At 31.0% G+C, this 17,470-nt stretch overlaps 1 protein-coding gene across 1 annotated transcript in view; it reads left to right on the forward strand.

The window, feature by feature from the left end:
* MYCBP2 (MYC binding protein 2) overlaps positions 1-17,470 on the forward strand; it is a 251,274-nt gene that overhangs the window by 187,529 nt on the left and 46,275 nt on the right. Inside the window, exon 55 of the mRNA XM_069467662.1 lies at positions 795-917. Within this exon, the coding sequence (XP_069323763.1) occupies positions 795-917 (123 nt within the window). The remainder of the gene's footprint in view (positions 1-794; positions 918-17,470) is intronic.

Genomic DNA, 17,470 nt, shown 5'->3' on the forward strand with positions numbered 1-17,470 from the left:
TAAAGCTGGTATTAATATGGATATTTAACTGTGGTATTGTTTTCTAGTGTTATATCATAATCTCGAGCCACTTAATTGTTCATAGGGGATTTAGTTTATCTGTTTTATAGATTGCATCTTGCCATTTGTAAACTGAAAAAGTATTTGTCATTTTCTGCTTGAAATAAGAATTCTGACACATTTGTTGACTGTAGAATGTGTTGATAAACTCTGATTATGTGAACTGGTTTATTATTATCCTTTCATTTAGGGAAAAATATTTTTATGTAATAGAAATAAGTTAAAAATTAAATGTTGTGTAATTTTCACATTCATAATTTAAAATATTTTACAAGTAAAAATTCCTTTTGACACTGAATACTTAGACATTTTGAAGATTTTTTTTCTCTATTTGAATGCTAATATACAAAATATTTTGATTTCTTGTTTATAGTTTATCCATTTTGTTTTGTAAAATACCTTTGTATAAACTTGTTACAAATATAAGGGTTTCCAGTCCAGAGATACCAGTATACATTCAATAATGTATCCTGCCACAATTAAAGTAAATTGGTTTCATAAGAGCTTGTGCTGTTTCTAAATTTCACTGGGTATTTGATAAATGAACACAAAGATTTGTCAGGTCCTTTGTCAGTGTTAAGATGACCGGATAGGGATTTAGACTTATCAAATCTAAATGTAGCCTATTTCAAAATCTAATCAACATAAAATCCTTTACAATTTTTTTCTCTTTGTTGTGTGAATAGAGAATAGCATATAAGAAACTAATGTTATAGCTGTGACTCTTATTGTAGAACAAGTTCTTCTGGATCAAAATTCTCAAACTCCTCCTCCAAGCCCTTTCTCGGTGCAAGCTTTTAATAAAGGGGCAAGTTGCAGTGCCCAAGGATTTGATTATGGACTCGGAAACAATAAAGGTAGGTGTTTAAAAGTAAGTCTTTTACTTACCTAATGTCAGTATTTTTATTACCTTCTCTTTCATCCATTTTTATTACTGTTCACCAAGAAATCTTTATTAAATTAAAATTTGTTTCTAGGAAACTAACACTCAAAATGTTTAAAAGGTGTTCTTTTTGCAGTATTTTTACCAGTTTTAGCTTAAATTTATGGAAGTTCTTGCTTATTTTTCTATTTTTAAAACACTCATTTTGAATTCATATTCTAAAGGTTCTATGTCACTATATCTACTAAAATAAAAATTATTTTATCATTCACTTGTTACTAGCAATATATGTTACTGAGCAACAAAGAACTTTCTCAGAAGATCCATTTAAAATCAAAAATTACTTTTTTTAACCACATAAGATGTTTACTATTTAAAAGAATCCAAGATAGATAATATTTGTGAATTTTTACTCCCATAATATTCTGAAATTTAAAAAAAGAAAAATAAATAAAAACTGTAGTACAATCCTTAGCAATAGATACAATTTATGAAAATTGAGATAAAAATACTATAAGAATATTACTTTCAAGTAATATTTTTAAATGATAGTACACATGAGCTTTATAAAACATGTGATTTTGAATGTTTAACCCAGTATCTTAGTTAATTTAGAATTATATGAAATGATATGTTTGGGTTTGATATATATAATGAAACCAGAAGATTGTAAAAAGAAAAAAACCCTAAGCCACATGAATATGAAATATATACAGCTGTTTGGCTGCATTGATAGAAAAGACCAGAATCATGGGCAGTCCAAACAATAGTTACTTTGAGATAATTTATACCTGAAGTTCATCTAAAATTGCATTTTTATGTAAATTCACACACTCTTGTTCTTTCCTGTTTACCTGATCCTGACTCCCTCAAAATCAGCCCTGTGGTCAGTGGCTGACTTACAGTTAGATGGTGGATAGGAGGGAGAAGATAGTCTACATGGAAATAATTTTACTTTAAAATCTTATTTAAATTAATTCACAGGACTTAATTTCAAGGAATAAATACAGTGTCATTATACCTGACTTGCAAAACAAGTAAAAAAAGGAAATAATGAACAAAATACAGAATTACATCAGTGTATAGGAAATATTCAATTTAAAATAAAACTGTTTCCTATTGGAAATCTTCATTATTTTCCACAAAGTATTTTTGTGAAAGAAACCTAGCCACCAGGCTTTTTTTGACTCTCTTCGATTGGTCTATCCATCGGCATGGGTATCATCAGCTCGCTTACCTCCGGTAGCTCTGATTTCCATTAACTTAAGCTAGATCTTCGTGCTTATGAAGGGTAGATGCTTGGTGGTGTTTTCTTCATGTCCCTTTCTCCTTACCGTTGTCAACTCTTAAGTTAAAATCTCAGCATTTGCTTACCACTACTATACCTCTATTGTAAAGTGTTAAAGCCATGCTTAACTCAGATTGTATGCTTTCAGTCTTTAAAATGTCTGTCTTTGTACTGATAGCTATTACTATAAATCAGTCTTTAAAATATAATTCATTAAAACATAAGAATAACAGTCAGTTTATAGGAGACACAAACATTGCTGAGAACATTTGTTATTAAATAGAAATAGTAAGTATTACTTTTGAAAAATGTGATTTTTTTGAATATTGTTCAGAACTACCGTGCACTGCTCTGGGCACAGTGTTGCCTGCCTGTAATCCTAGCTACTTGGGAAGCTAAGGTGGGAGGGTCACTTGAGCCCAGGAGCTCAAGGCTATAATGTGCTGTGATTGTGCCTTAACTAACCACTGCACTCCAACCTGTGCAACATAAGGACACCTCATCTCTTTAAAAACAAAAAAGTATGCGCTTGCTAATAAGCTTTTTAAATATTTAGATGGTGCAAAGAAATACTAAGAAACTTAAATTTGATGAAATATATCTAACCTTTATTTATTACCTATAATAGTAGTTCCTGTTTTCTTTAACTCTCCATACTGTCCAAGATCAAAGAATTGTTTTTGTAAAAGGTTTTTCCTTAAAATCTATTTTACAAAATTCATCCTAATCTTTAAAATCTTTTTTTGCAATATACAGCATTTATTTATTAAAAAATAAAGGTAGATAACTTGTATACACAGTTCTTTCCCTATAAATCTATCCCTTGTGCTTCAGTTGAAATTGCATTTATGAAACTTTCTTATATATAGGAAATATGATTGGAAAGATACTGTTTTACAGTTTCTTCATCTGCTAGTCTGGATGTGTTTTTTTTTTTTCCCTTCTTTGTCATTTAAACTGTTTAATATACATATTCTCACAAATCAGGAGTTATTCACCTTATCTTTAAAAATATTTTTTGTTAAAATCCTTTGTATTTATTAATAATTATAAGGAAAAATGTTAGAATTCATATTTGAGGCACTGTTCAAATTAGGTAGCTCATATTCCTTTTTGTCTTAGAGGACTTGCAGATTTTTGTATTATGGATCTAAACGAATCCATGCTTTTAAAAAGTAGAATTTCTTTGGCAGTAACAACTTAAAAAAAGTATTAATTTATAACTACAACATGAGCATATTGTCAAGTTAATAACATACACTTTGCCCCCTTTAATTCTACATTTTAAAGAAAAACTCTTAGTACTATTTATTTACTTTCTGCATGAAATATACTGCAGGTGAACCAGTGTGGTATTAGTCATGGCTGGACTCTGTGGAAAAGATGTCATTTACCTAGATCTTCATTTATATATGTGTAATATTGAAGCAACCTATTGTAGATTCTTCATAGATTCTTTATTCTCCCACCACAAATAATGAGAGATGCTTATATGAATTTAAATGGATATGTTTTTGTAGGTGGGCTGCTATATAAAATTTAACGGGGTGCTTCCATTTAAAAAAAAAGGCATGCAAAATTTGGTCCCTAATTTGAGGAGAATATACACCAACTTTCATGCATTTCTGAACTGGCATGGTTTTATTCAGTGTTTAACTTTATCTGAATGTCATAAAACACCATTTACTTTGCCATTTTGGATGTTAATGAGTAACACGTTGTAGTTTTGATTGTTTTGCTCACTGCAGGTGACCAACTGAGTGCCATATTGAATTCCATTCAGTCACGACCCAATCTCCCAGCTCCTTCCATCTTTGATCAAGCTGCAAAACCTCCCTCTTCCCTAGTCCACAGCCCATTTGTGTTCGGACAGCCCCTTTCCTTCCAGCAGCCTCAGCTTCAGAGTAAGTCTGTCAAGCCTTACTTGCCTCATCAAGCATTTCTGAAGCTTTGTTCTGAGTTGTTTATCAGTTACTGATTAGTTATCAACTCACCTGACTGGTTTTATTTAATTAGGATGTTTTCCCCTCCCACATTTTTGAAGTTTTTAAACTATTCTGAGCTGGCATTCTGCAGCTTATAGTCACACATTTTTTATTAAGTGTAAAATAATGACTTATGCTTTCTAGTCTAATTTCAATATAAGAAAATACATTCTACAAGACATATTGTTAAGAAAAACATTTTTGATTTAAATTTTTCTCTTTTATTTTGCATGACTGTGGTAAGCATCAGTTACAGGGATAACTTTCATTTCTTTACATTGGATTTTGGTTACTTTGAGATGTCCCAAAAGAATAAAGCTATTTCACTATACCAGTGGATAGAAAGGAGACTGTATTTGCTTGGCAGATTTGTTTGTTTCTTCTAAGTAAATTTTATATCTGTGTAATGTATAGCAATTTAGGTTTTCAAATTTTTTCAAATTGTTGTTTCCTCTCTTTCTTTTTTATTTTGCGTTGTTTTTGTTCCTAATACATTAATCATTTGATTCCAGCTCTGCGCTTTAGGATTGCTAGCCCTTCATTCATGATAGTAACTTACACTGGTTTGGAAAAGAGACCCAAACAAATTACACTTGACTAAGTGTTCTTTTTTCTTAATAACCTCCTGAGCCTTCCACATAAACTTCATAAAGCTCCTTGCAATGTGACAACAATGTGCTCTTCTTGGCATTCAGTTCTCATGTTGACTGTATAATATATAAGTGCACTGACTGAATGAGATAGTTTATGAAAGTTTCATATTGTACACCATTGTTTGGATTGAAATGCATGACATCCTTGCTTTGTTAAAGTGCTTTCACACTTAAGTCTAAGTTATTTTTCTACAAAATACTTTGATAACTGTTATTAGGATTACTTAAGAGAATGTTAGCTGGTTTAGTTTTTACTAAGAACCAGAGCAGTATATAGCTTCCAAATGATGTTATTCATTATTACATTATTATCCACCTCAGGTAAAGAATATACAAGAGAATAAACTTTTCTGGATTTGTACTATACATTAGGGAAGTTTAATGAAATTAGTTTAGAAATATAAATAATTATCAATTTTTAGTTTATCATAATCTGTATTTATGTATAATGTTCACTTGAATGTCTCATAAGAGAAGAATTTCAAGGAAACAAGATGATGTCACATGTGAAATATTTTTTTCCTTTCATGATAAAGTATTATTTCAGAAGAACGAAAGAGAAATGAGGACTTAGTTTATTATGGAGCAACAGACTTTTTACATTTAGCTGTAGTACCTGGGTTGCAGGAAATTTTAAAGGTAAAGATAAGGGAAAAATCAAAAAGGAAAAAAAAAACTGTGGTCAGGCAGAAAATTCATATTAGAAAATTCATATTTATTTATATTCAAATTTAATTTTAAAAGAGAAATTGCCCATGTCAGAGCAGACCAAAAGAACTAAGAAGTAAGGACTTTTTTATTCTTCTAAAGGGTCATTGCAAGTCTTCACAAAAACAAATGTGATTACTATTTTTATGTTACCAGGTTTAATAAAATATTTCAAAACAAACTATACAGATGATAAAATTTGATTTTCCTCTTTTAGGAGATAACAGGTTTCCAAGTGACATTATGTCAATATAATTTTATGCATATTGTGTATAAGTGTTATCAATACCACATTCCTTTTACCACCATCCTGCAACAAATTTGAGATCATGGTCTAGATATGTCTCAGTTGTCAATTTTCTGAACAATTACTTGCCCATACTCTAACAATGGGAATTAGATCTTTTTTAAAACTTCCTACTCTCAGCAGAATATTACTGAAGTCTGACTTCCAAATTCCAGAAAACAGAATTCTCAATCTTTAACACAACTAAAAAAAATATGAAATCTGAACAGTAGCTTTAATGTTTTGAAAATAATTCAGAATGGCACTTTTTACATTGTGTTAAGAAAAGTAAATGTGGCAGACTGCTCATTGTTAAGACTCCCTGAGTAAGATATTCTTTCCTAAACTTCACTGCCGTGCATCCCACTAGCATTCACGTTGCTTTAGAAGATGGCTTATTTATGCTGAACTTCCCTGTGCTAATTTGAAAAATGAGAATCATTTTTGTCTTATACTTTTGTAATACTAAAATAAAACATTATGCAGAAGACTATATTTATTAAATTTGCTTATAGTCACCACTAAGTACTAAATACCATACTTAAGCACTTTAATACATGCTCATTTGAGGTAATGTCTGTTATCTCTGTTTTACAGGTAAGGAGGACACAGAGGCTTAGAGAGGATACATGCTTTGCCCTAGAAACATACATAATAAAATGGTAGAGCCAGAACTTAGGTTCAGCTCTGTTGACTACAAAAGCTATGTTTTAAATATTCACCCTTGCCTAGATAAATAATGCAAAATCTACTCTTTAATATATATATTTTAAATTTCTGCTTATATTTGGTTCTGATATCTAGAGTATTAGCTTTGTTCAAACTATTTTTCTCTTTTTGTAGTTTAATTTTTTAAATGTAGCATAGTTTAAAAAGAAAGATTTCCTAAATATAATATTTCAAGTTTTCAGTTTACTGGACAAATTCTACAAAGACACACATAAGCTACCCCACATTTTAAATTTATCTTGCATTTCTATTAGCATTATTAGTAATTCTTTGGGGTTTTTTTCTGAAGCATATTTTTTTCACTGATTTTTGGAATTTAAAATAATCTAGCACATTAATTGGGTAATATTTAAATTAGCAAAATTATTTTATGTACATACAAATTATTTCAACTATTATTCTAGTGAAGTAGAATAATTACAGAAATAAAAGTTACAAATTTTCCTTGTCTTACTGTGTGTGTGCAAGCACGCAGAGGCATGAGAAAGAGAAGTATGTATACAAAATTTTTCTTTACTGTTGTACAATTTTGAAAATAGTTATGTAGTTTTTAGAAATGGAAAGCAATTTGGCAATAAGATTCTAGTAGACTGAGGTGGGGAATGATATCTGTGACTGCTTTAAGAATATTTCTTATTTTCATTATCTTTCCTCATTCCTTTGAAAGTATCATTTTATGTCCTGTAACTCTTTACAGTGTCTTACACATCACAGGCATTGAAGGAGTAATTATTGACTATAAATATTTAAGATTATCACTGCTTCAGTTTAAGATCATATGTTTCTTTTATCCTATAATAGATATTCCAGTGTTACTTGGAGTACATCTTCAAAGAAGAGAAAGAATATTTCTTTCTCTTAGTAATTAAATTAATAAAGTAATTAAAAACAATTATACTGTGATGATATGATGTGTAATAATTCTAGGTTTATTCTGATTGAGTTCTAAGCAAGATTCTCCATCAGAAAAACTATATACCAAATATCTATGTTTAACATAGCATTTTATCACTTTCTTTCTACCTACTGTCCAAGAGGCTAAATAGTTTACTTCTTTTTTGGGGGGGGATGGGGGTAAAGTGGCAAATAAAGCTTTAGACAATTTACTATTCTCCCAGAGATTTAAACATGTAATGTATAATATATGTCAAAATATATAGTACTTTCAAGCACAAATATGATAGCTCTAGGTTACCTTGCAATAAGAGTTTTTCTATTATACTCATAAAGTCCATTTGGGTATGTGCATGAATATGTATTTACATTTGAAAATGCTAACATGCTAGTGCACTTTGTTAACTTGTAGAGATAGTCATGGAAAGACTCAGTTCAAATTTCCCCTCTAACAACTTACTGGCTTTAGTTAAGTTACTTGACATGTCTGAGTTCCTCCATAAAATGGGATGCCCAATTAATGTTATCTTTCTATATTATTATTGCATTTTGATGCAAGCACTTAATCTCTATCACACTCCAAGGAAAATGTGGAAGAAGTCACAGTCTTAAGAGAGAGCAGTCTTATTCTCAGTGTAGAACGAGTTTCACGGAGGAATTTATAGTAGAAAGGGACAAATGAGGTTTCCTAGCTACTTTTTGGTCTTTTTTAAAAGTATAACTTGATTGATTATTTATTTTGAGATTAATTCTTAAATATAGTTAGACTATATTCAGATGTTAGTATGAATGTTAGTATAAAACCAACTTTGTGAGACTTAGAGATCATTTCTGTCCTGAATTATAATCACAGCACAGCATTTGTCAATTTGTTTGTTTATTGGCCTGCTGTGAAGGTTTGTGGTTGTAACATTTGATTTAGGAAGGAGACCTGTATTTTAATCTCTGTTCTTCCTCCAACTAGTTTTGTGACACTAAGGTGCTTTTCTAAAAAGATCTTTTCCTGCTCCTAAAGAAAAATTAAATGATGACTTTCATCAAAGATTTTAGGAAATCAGGGTCAGCTTTTATTCAGATATTAAAGTTTGAATTTTTCACACTTGAACTTATAGCATCTGTCACAATGACCAATATATTTATTTTAATTTTGGCTCTAACATCTGTAGTGTCCCTACAAATCTTAATCATTTTAGTATGAACGTGAATTTATCTGCACTCATCTGAGCCATCTCCTCATGGTTTAAAAGCCTTGACCAAGGCTTTTTTGCTTCTTCATCAGTAATTTCTTCATCCTTCACTTCATTCTAGGAATTCAAACCAAAAAGAATGCTGATGCTGCTTATAAGACAATGTTTCCTAGTGCATTTGTTTTCTCCTGAGTAGATATTACCTCTTATCTCTCCCTCTTCCCCCACCTCCTTATTGGTTCCTGTGTTTATTTCATCCTTCATTCCCATCTTTCTTCAGATGGGTTATTCATTCTTCTCTTTATTCACCTGCTTTTATTAAGTATCTATTCTATGCTAGGTTATGGGGACCAACAAGGTTAATAAAATATGTTTATTGATCTTGTGCTTCTAGAATATTGTAAGAGATAGCTATATTTCAAAAAAAAAAAATCAATGGCATGTTTTAAGTGCTGAAGGAGCAATATTTTCAGGATGCAGTGGAAACATAGGAGAGAAAGCTCCTGACTCAGCCAGGAGAGGTTAAAGAAAGCATTCAAAAAAGCAGCAGCTCCTAATGAGAAGGATTCATAAGAATTGATCAGACAAGGAGGATGGGAATGGGAAAGGAGGTTATAGGAGCATTCCAACTGTGAGGCTAACATGAGCTAAGTTAGAGAAAGTATTGACTCAGCAAGTATTGACTGAGCACCACCTACCTACCAGGCACTGTGCTAAGCACTGGCCATGCAGAGGGCCAGTTTGGAGTAATCAAACTCTAAAACCTTGTTACAGTGAATTTAAGAGAAAAGGGCAGGGAAAGAGAAATTGAAGACAATGAGTTTGAAGAAATCTGTCAAGATTTGCTGTGAAGAAAAGGGAAAAAGTAGAGGGACACCAGGAGAGAAATGTGAGATTTGGAGAGGTTTTCTGTTTGTTAATAGAAAAAAAGGAACATCAAGATTGTTTTCTAATGAGAGTAATCCAATAGAGAAAAAAAAATTATGCTGCAGGGGAGAGGAGAGAATTGCTGGGACAACATTCTTGCATAGAAGAGGGGATATGATCCAGTGCAAAGTGGAAAGTTTGGCTAAGTAAAGGCACAAATAGGTTTTCCATCATACAGCCCAGAAAAAAGAATGTATGGTGTTGGGAGCACAAGAATGTTCTGTTTGTTTTTTCTAAGTAAAATAGAAAGCAGTTATCAGCTCAAATTTAGCATGGAGAGCCTGTGTTGGTAGTTTGAGAAAAGAGGAAGAAAATACATAAAGTAGATATCCCCCAAAATGTAATGTTTCTCAAAATGACTTCTAGATAGTTCTACAGAATTTTAAACAAAGAATAACATATGATCAGTTTTACATTTATGACAGGTAACTGAAAATATTATGGAAAAGGTCCTGGAGAAAGAATGTTGGAGGCAGAGTCCAGACACAAGCTGAGTAGGGCTTCAATTAAGGTTGATTGCAGGGGAGGATGCAGAAAAAGTAACAAGTTTAGAAATATTTAGGCAGTAAAATTCACAGGACATGCTAATCACAGTTGTGGGAGCCAGTCTCGAGTGACATCCACTTTTGTACTCTGTTTTGAAACATAGTATGGTTATCTAATACCAGAAATATAAAACAAAAAGCTGGTTTTAAGAAAAAATGAGTTTAGTTGGATAACTTAGCTCTAATAGACTGTAATATAATTTGAAAATGAGAAACATTTAGCATTCTCATAACTAAAGAGGTCATTGCTGACTAAGAAGTTGAAAATACACTATTAAATTATTCATATATACATTTTTAGTAAAATGAATCATTAAAGCATTCTCATGATTTTACACTTAATTAAATTTAGAAAGGATTAGGTCGACATATCTCCCACTTTGTTATTCTCTCAAACTTCTACACTGTAGTATATCTCATTGCTGAAGCTTAGCAAAACAATATATTTATTTTTTAAATCAGACTCCTCATCTTTATCATTAGATTATCTTTCTTCCCCCCTTCAGTTTATTTAAGAAATCTACACTGTGAGCAGCCATTTATCATATGATGGCATAATTTCTAGTGTTGAAGGGGCCTAAGAAGTCATCCAGCTCTCTAGATGAGAGAATTCTTGGTGACTTGCCCAAAGTCATTCGGTTAGTTGGCAAATCTAGGACTTGAGTATGAGAGTCTGCCTAACTCCCTCCAGTGGTTTTTTTCCTGCTACATTTAAGTTACCTTACATAGACTGCAAGAATTGGAACAGACAAGAGGTCATTTAGTCCAGCCTTCTTATTTTATACCTTAAATCCCTCAACAGCAACATCCCTAAATAAACTTTTGCCAGGTGGGTAATTCAGAGTATCAAAAGACTGTTCTGATTGTGCTTCTCAGTGTTTGTTAGAGCCTAAGGAAACAAAAATCCTCTACTCCCCTCATAATAAAGAAAGAATGTAGTCCCTCTACGTTATCTGTAGTTAATTTATATCCCCATTTTGAAGCAGCAGATTGATGATATCTGCCTTTTTCTTCTTTCTGCAAGTACTACTTTAAAAGTACCTTGTCCTAAAAGCACTTTTTGGGGGTGGGGGGGGACGGTTAGGCTTTAGCTGTCTTTGTGCTATGTAAGCATTGTGTCCTCAGGCTACCACTTCTGGAGACAGGAAATGATTATGGTTAATGTTAATCACTTGATCAAACTATCTGATTTCTCTGATGTATACTTAGTATTTTTTCCCTTGCAAATAATAAGCAATTTGTGGAAAGCGAGATTTTTGTTTTTGAGAGTGTAGCCAGCCCTCTTGTGTTGCAAGTTATTGCTTGAGAAGCAATCCAATCTTTTCTTGGGATTTTTTTAAGTTATTCTTCCTAAGCCATAGGATATGTACCTATCAAATTATGCTCAGATTTTTCCTGTCTCAGCTATCATAAACCCTGAAATAATGTGATTTTCTGGAATATTATTTTCCTTAACCATATTTACTAGGATTTACTATATATTCAGTAATATGCTACGAGTATGGTTTATTCAAGTTCAATTATGACTAGAAGTCATTTAGAGAAACATTACATTTTAGGGGATACCTACTTTATGTATTTTCTTTTTTCTGTGTTCAGATCATGTGGATTAATGTCATAGTCTAGTGAAAAGCTTATTTCTGGTTTATCCTTAATCTGGAAATGTTCTATCGTTCATTCTTTTGTAATTCTTTTAGTATACTAACATTTATGTAACTAAGTTTTAGATCCTATTCCACATCTTAAGGTCCTTTACCATTCACATAATTCCATATTTCTTATGATAAATTTACTACAAAGAAGGACAGTGAATGTATTGGTCATACGGTGATATTATATCTAAAGCTGTCAGTTCAGACAGTTGCCATAGCTAAGAGAATGTAACAATCATCGCTGTCACCTTATTTTAAATCCTCTGAAACACTGTTAGAAGAAGTGGGAGTAATGATTACACTCAATTATGGTTATATTTAGCTGCATATTGTTTGGTTATACACATCTTTTGGCCAGTTGACAGTATAATTTATATATTTTCTCTACAAGAACCAATAAGCTAGTTTTTAATTATTTTTTAAATATTTATTTAAAAATAATTAATTTCCAGAATATCTGAACTATAAGCTAGACCTAACCATTTGCTGCCTGTTATAGGAGGCTATGCCGTCTAAAATTTCTGAAGTTCTATTCAGAGAATACAAATGTACAATTATTGGGATTTAAATTGGGTGAAGAAAGTCAGCAACACTGTTCGTATCATTTGACCACAAATGTGGCAAAGTCTTATTGTTTGTGAAGGATCTATAGAATTAGAAGATTTCTTTTTTATATTTTAAAAAATGCAATCATACACATAAATGTAGATACGTAAATCATGAACAGAATACAGTGAAATTTGAACATTGTTGTAAGACTTATAAAATTTCCTTAAGCTCTTTCAAATATGTATGTTAGGATTGCATCTAGGACTATAAAATTTATGACTGTAGTCTGCTTCCTCAAATTGAGAACTAGACAACATAAGAAGCAAAATTACATGCCAAAGATTATTTTTTCCATTATAGTATTTCCGTATATCTGTGGAAAATTCATTTGACATTTCCTACCAATAATTTAGCATATTACTGGTAATGTCACAGCTTGATGATAGCACATAATAGGAAATAAGCAAATTAGATATTAAACTGCATTTAACACTAAAATTTATCCTTTTCTAAAATAATTGCTATAACCCGAATTTTACTTCATATACTTGTGACATTGTTGAAGTACAGTACTTGTGGGAGTTTATATCAGAATCCATGAATAGTCAATCCTACTATTATGGGCTTTTGATGGATTTACTGATTTTTTCATTGTGAAATGTGACATTTCAGATCATTGCTTAATTGTTGACTCAGCCTTCAAGAAGAGTAGCATGCTACTTTTTAAATCCCCAAACCTGCCAGATGTTGATAGGTGCCTTGATTCTTCTAGTTTTTGATCTCAATGATAAGGTCAGAGTCCTGATAATTACAGCAATACCACAATTTGTCTTTGTTAAACTAAAATGATAATTCTTTTCTTATTAACAAGAAAAGTTATGCTGTTTTATTATCATCAGTACTTAGAGAATAATTTTTTTTAAGTACAATATAAGGTGAACTCAAAGTTTCTGTGACTAGAAAATGAAGTGACTCAGGGAACTTGATACTTGGGATTCAGAACAAAGAAAACAAAATGACACATAAAGAACCAAGTTGTTTTATAAGAGGAAGTTTTGTAGTAAACAAATAACATTGACTTCAAATGGGCTCTGAAGAAAAATCCTGTATTTCTAAATTATTTTTACTATTATCCTCTTTACCTTTATGATACTCAAAAAAGAATCAAAATTTTGTGGAAATAAATTTAATAATTGGTTGTCTTGTCTGTGTAACAGGATTTCTTTAAAGAACATGATTATTTAATCCCTATTTTAAAAAGTCACTCAGTTTTTTTTCTTTTGTGCATAGATATCAATATATCTGTATGGATTGCTTCCCTTTTTTAAACTAAACAATGCAGATCTTTTTAAAAGCCAACTATAACTTTATCAAAGTATGCTTAAACATGAGTAGATTTTATAAAAATGTCATGTGTAGAGCAAATGTTTCTAACCACAGCTTCATTTCTTTGTTCATTTAATAATAACCTTGTTTTAGACTTTCATTTCAAAAAATGTTTCTTCTTTTTCACTCTGAATCATACCTAGGAATCCAGTCTCTCTAGGCTTTGTAACATGGTGAAAAGACTTCAAGGCCGTTTGGCTTCAAACTCTTTTTCAGGAGTTTGTCCTTATATCTCTAACATCTTATCTTACAAGTGTCCTTGTAGTTTTTCACATTTCTATTTATGAATGCTTCCACTTAAGGTGGTATTCTGATTTCCTACTCCCGTAATCCCTCTGCTGAACCTAGTGTTCTCAGATTTTAGCAGCCAGGCCAGGAGACTACTCCTACATTGGCAGGTTGAATTTCTGCTAAATTAACTCTTCCATTCAGAAGCTGCCACTTTTCTGTTTCTTCACTTAAAGAAGAGAAATATGTTGCCCTCCTATCAATGATAGCTGCAGACTATGTATTCTATGAGATTTAAGTAGTATAAGAATTTGCAGCACATGGCATCTTTTGGGGTTTATAGATTTCTTCAAAATGAAGGGTGCTTAAAAATAATTAAGAATTTAACAGATGGTTTTATGACATATATATCACTGTCTGTCCATCTACTCTTCCTAGTCTCTCTTGAACCCACTGCATTTGAGCTTCAGTCCCTATCCCCAAGAACTGCTCTAGTCAGTCTATGACTTTGGTGTTGCCAAATGCAATTGTCAATTCTAAGATCTCATTTTACTTGATCTATCAATAGTATGTGACAGAGATTATCTCTCTTTCTTCCTAGAAATATACTCATTTGCCTACCTCACTGACTACTCATTTCTAGTATCCTTTCTGCATCCTCATCTATTCTATATTCCCAGGAATGTCCCAGAGCTTTGGCTTCTTCTAGGCATCACTCCCTAAGTGATTGTTATCCAATCATGGACTATCACCCGACATCTGTATACTTATGACTCCTGAGTTTATCAGCACTCGATATAGTGTGTACTTATTTGTTCAGACTCTGTCCTTTCACCTGCATATAAGCTCCATGAGAGCAGGGGCTTTGTTTTTGTTCATTGTATCTCCAATGCCTAGGATAATGTCTGACACATAATATATACTCAGTACCTTACATTGAATGACTTCTTAATTTATGAGTCATTCATCTTCATCTGGGCCATAATAGTGAATCAGACAAAAACAGTGCTTTTATTATTTTGAGAAGAGTGTGTGTTGTATCTAGTTTTTCATTTCAATAACAGTAAGAAAATTATCTCATTACCTAAATTTATTTCAATTCAACTGATTATTTTAATTGCTATGAGTTAAAATTTTAAATACAATGAGTTTTTTCAGATTCAGATGGAGATGGTTTTAGCTTGTTGCTTTTAAAAAGACTATACATTAAAGGTTCTGTTAATTCTTTGAAAAAATATAAATTATTAAATATTAAGTCCTTCATTTTCTGCATGGTAAATCATTGATGTGTCTAACATTTTCCAGTGACTTGTAAATTTTCTTTGCTTTGTATTGTGAGTCTTTTTGTAAATAAAATTTTATATCAGAAATAGAAACTATAAAGCAAACACTAAGTACTGGGGTTAGTACTAACTTTTTCACTGAAGGTAGACTCTGAAAAGTAGCCAAACATAAATGTCAACTTGGGTCCATTCTAAGATATGTTCTGGAAAATCACAGTAATGGGTCCATTCAGAAAACCAAATGACCCCCCCCCCAAAAAAAGAAAGAAAGAAAACCTGGTGACAATAGGTTAAACTGTAAGTAACATTTCTTTATCTTCCACCATAAAAAAATTACTTATAAACCTTTATTTATAAGTAAATGAGCACCATATTAAAGAAAACTGAGCTAAAGAATTATTAGCCTAAAAAGAAATGCTCAAATTTGATTTAATCAGAGCCATGAGCCTTACTTTTAAGTTAACACATTTGGATATATTAACACGTATTATTAATCTAAATTAATTAATTTGACCTTTGTTTTCAGCTTTAAAGAAACATAAACTTGTTGAAAAATTTAGCAGAATATAAACTTTTTAAAATAACAATTTATAGTTGCATACCATTTGAAATGCTTTGTTTTTGCTTGTGTTCTCTGCTAAATTTTTTTTTCCATTGAATCTGTGCTGCTTCTTTGCCAATGTTTTTCACTGTAGAATCTCCATCTCGCAACCTTGCTTCTCGTGAGCGCATTTACAAAAATTATGGTGTAGCTGGGCCTGCCTCTGCTCTCTCATCTCTGTCTCACAAACTGAAGGGTGGGTATACATGCATTCATGGATGGGCCATTTTTAGTGAACATAGGAAGTGTCAATAAAGAAGTTTTAGTTCACCTCAGTCATTTTCATCCCATTCCATTTTTTTAATTGAAGTGTATCATTTTATTTAAATTTGTATATATTTGAGGTAATTTATGATGTTCCTATTTAATATAGATTATCTAATTCTTATGCATGTTTATTATATCTGTAGGTTAAATATTACTCTTATTTAATTTTAAACGTTTATGAGATCTTAAAAAATAAAATAGATATAGAGAAAGAAATGCCTAATTGGGGGACTTTTTAAAATCATTATTGTCAGAAAAAGATGATATATGTATATAGCATAAAGCACATTGTTATATATAAGAATATAGTAACTTATGTGACAGTTTAGTTTTTGAACTTATTGTTATATAATATAAAAATAATTTTTACTATTTTAGCTTTTTATAAGAAACATTTTGATAATTAAGTTAAAGTCTTTTTGGTTTAACTTAGTTATTAGGACTCATATATAAACCTACCTGTCCTGTCTGGCATGAATCTTTCTTATAGTAGTTTCTTAATGACTTAGTTTTAATATTTTCAACTTAGAAATGTTTAAATGATTGATAATTGACAAAATCCCAGGTACTTCAAAAATATGCTTTTTGTCTTTTAAAATACTGTAGACACCTCAAATTTTTTTCTTAAGGTAATATTTAAACTTGTAAAATCCTATATTTTAAGAAAATTTTATCAAAAAGAAATTTTGCAGCAATGCCTTCAATTTAAGAAAATTAATTACTAATTTTCTTTTTTCTTAGAAATGAGTAAAATAATTTTATATTTCTCCTTTGTACAATTGACAATATAAAATAAATATATAAATAGGAAATGTAAAGTATAGTAAACAGTATTGTATAACCTGATCTGTATAATATATAGGATATAGTATTATGTTTAGTGGTATATAGTATCATGTAACCTGATACATACTATGTATTATGACATTTATACTATAGTTTTTGTGGTGTATTATGGTATGGTATCATATAACTTTATAATTTATTATTTTAGCATGAAAAAATCATGCGGTCATTTAGTAAATGAATATTTAGCATTTAACATGTTTAGTACTATTTGATTTGTTCAAATGCACTAAATTTCTGTTTTGTCCTGCATTATTATTTATTCAGGATTCCTTTGAGGTTAGAAAAATTTTTGTATATTATCACTTAAACTTACATATTATAAATATAATCATTAAACTAAATTAAGAGATGAATGTGAAAGTATTATGTATAATCTGAAGATTTATAACAGAATTTGTTTATATTTATTGATATTTGGAGTAGCCACAACATGACAATTTTTAGTAATATTTATTACATGCTACAAAACATTTGAAACCCAAATGAACAAGATAAACATAAATTAATTAG

This window comes from Eulemur rufifrons, chromosome 4, assembly GCF_041146395.1.
Source record: "Eulemur rufifrons isolate Redbay chromosome 4, OSU_ERuf_1, whole genome shotgun sequence".
Classification (NCBI taxonomy): Eukaryota; Metazoa; Chordata; class Mammalia; order Primates; family Lemuridae; genus Eulemur; species Eulemur rufifrons.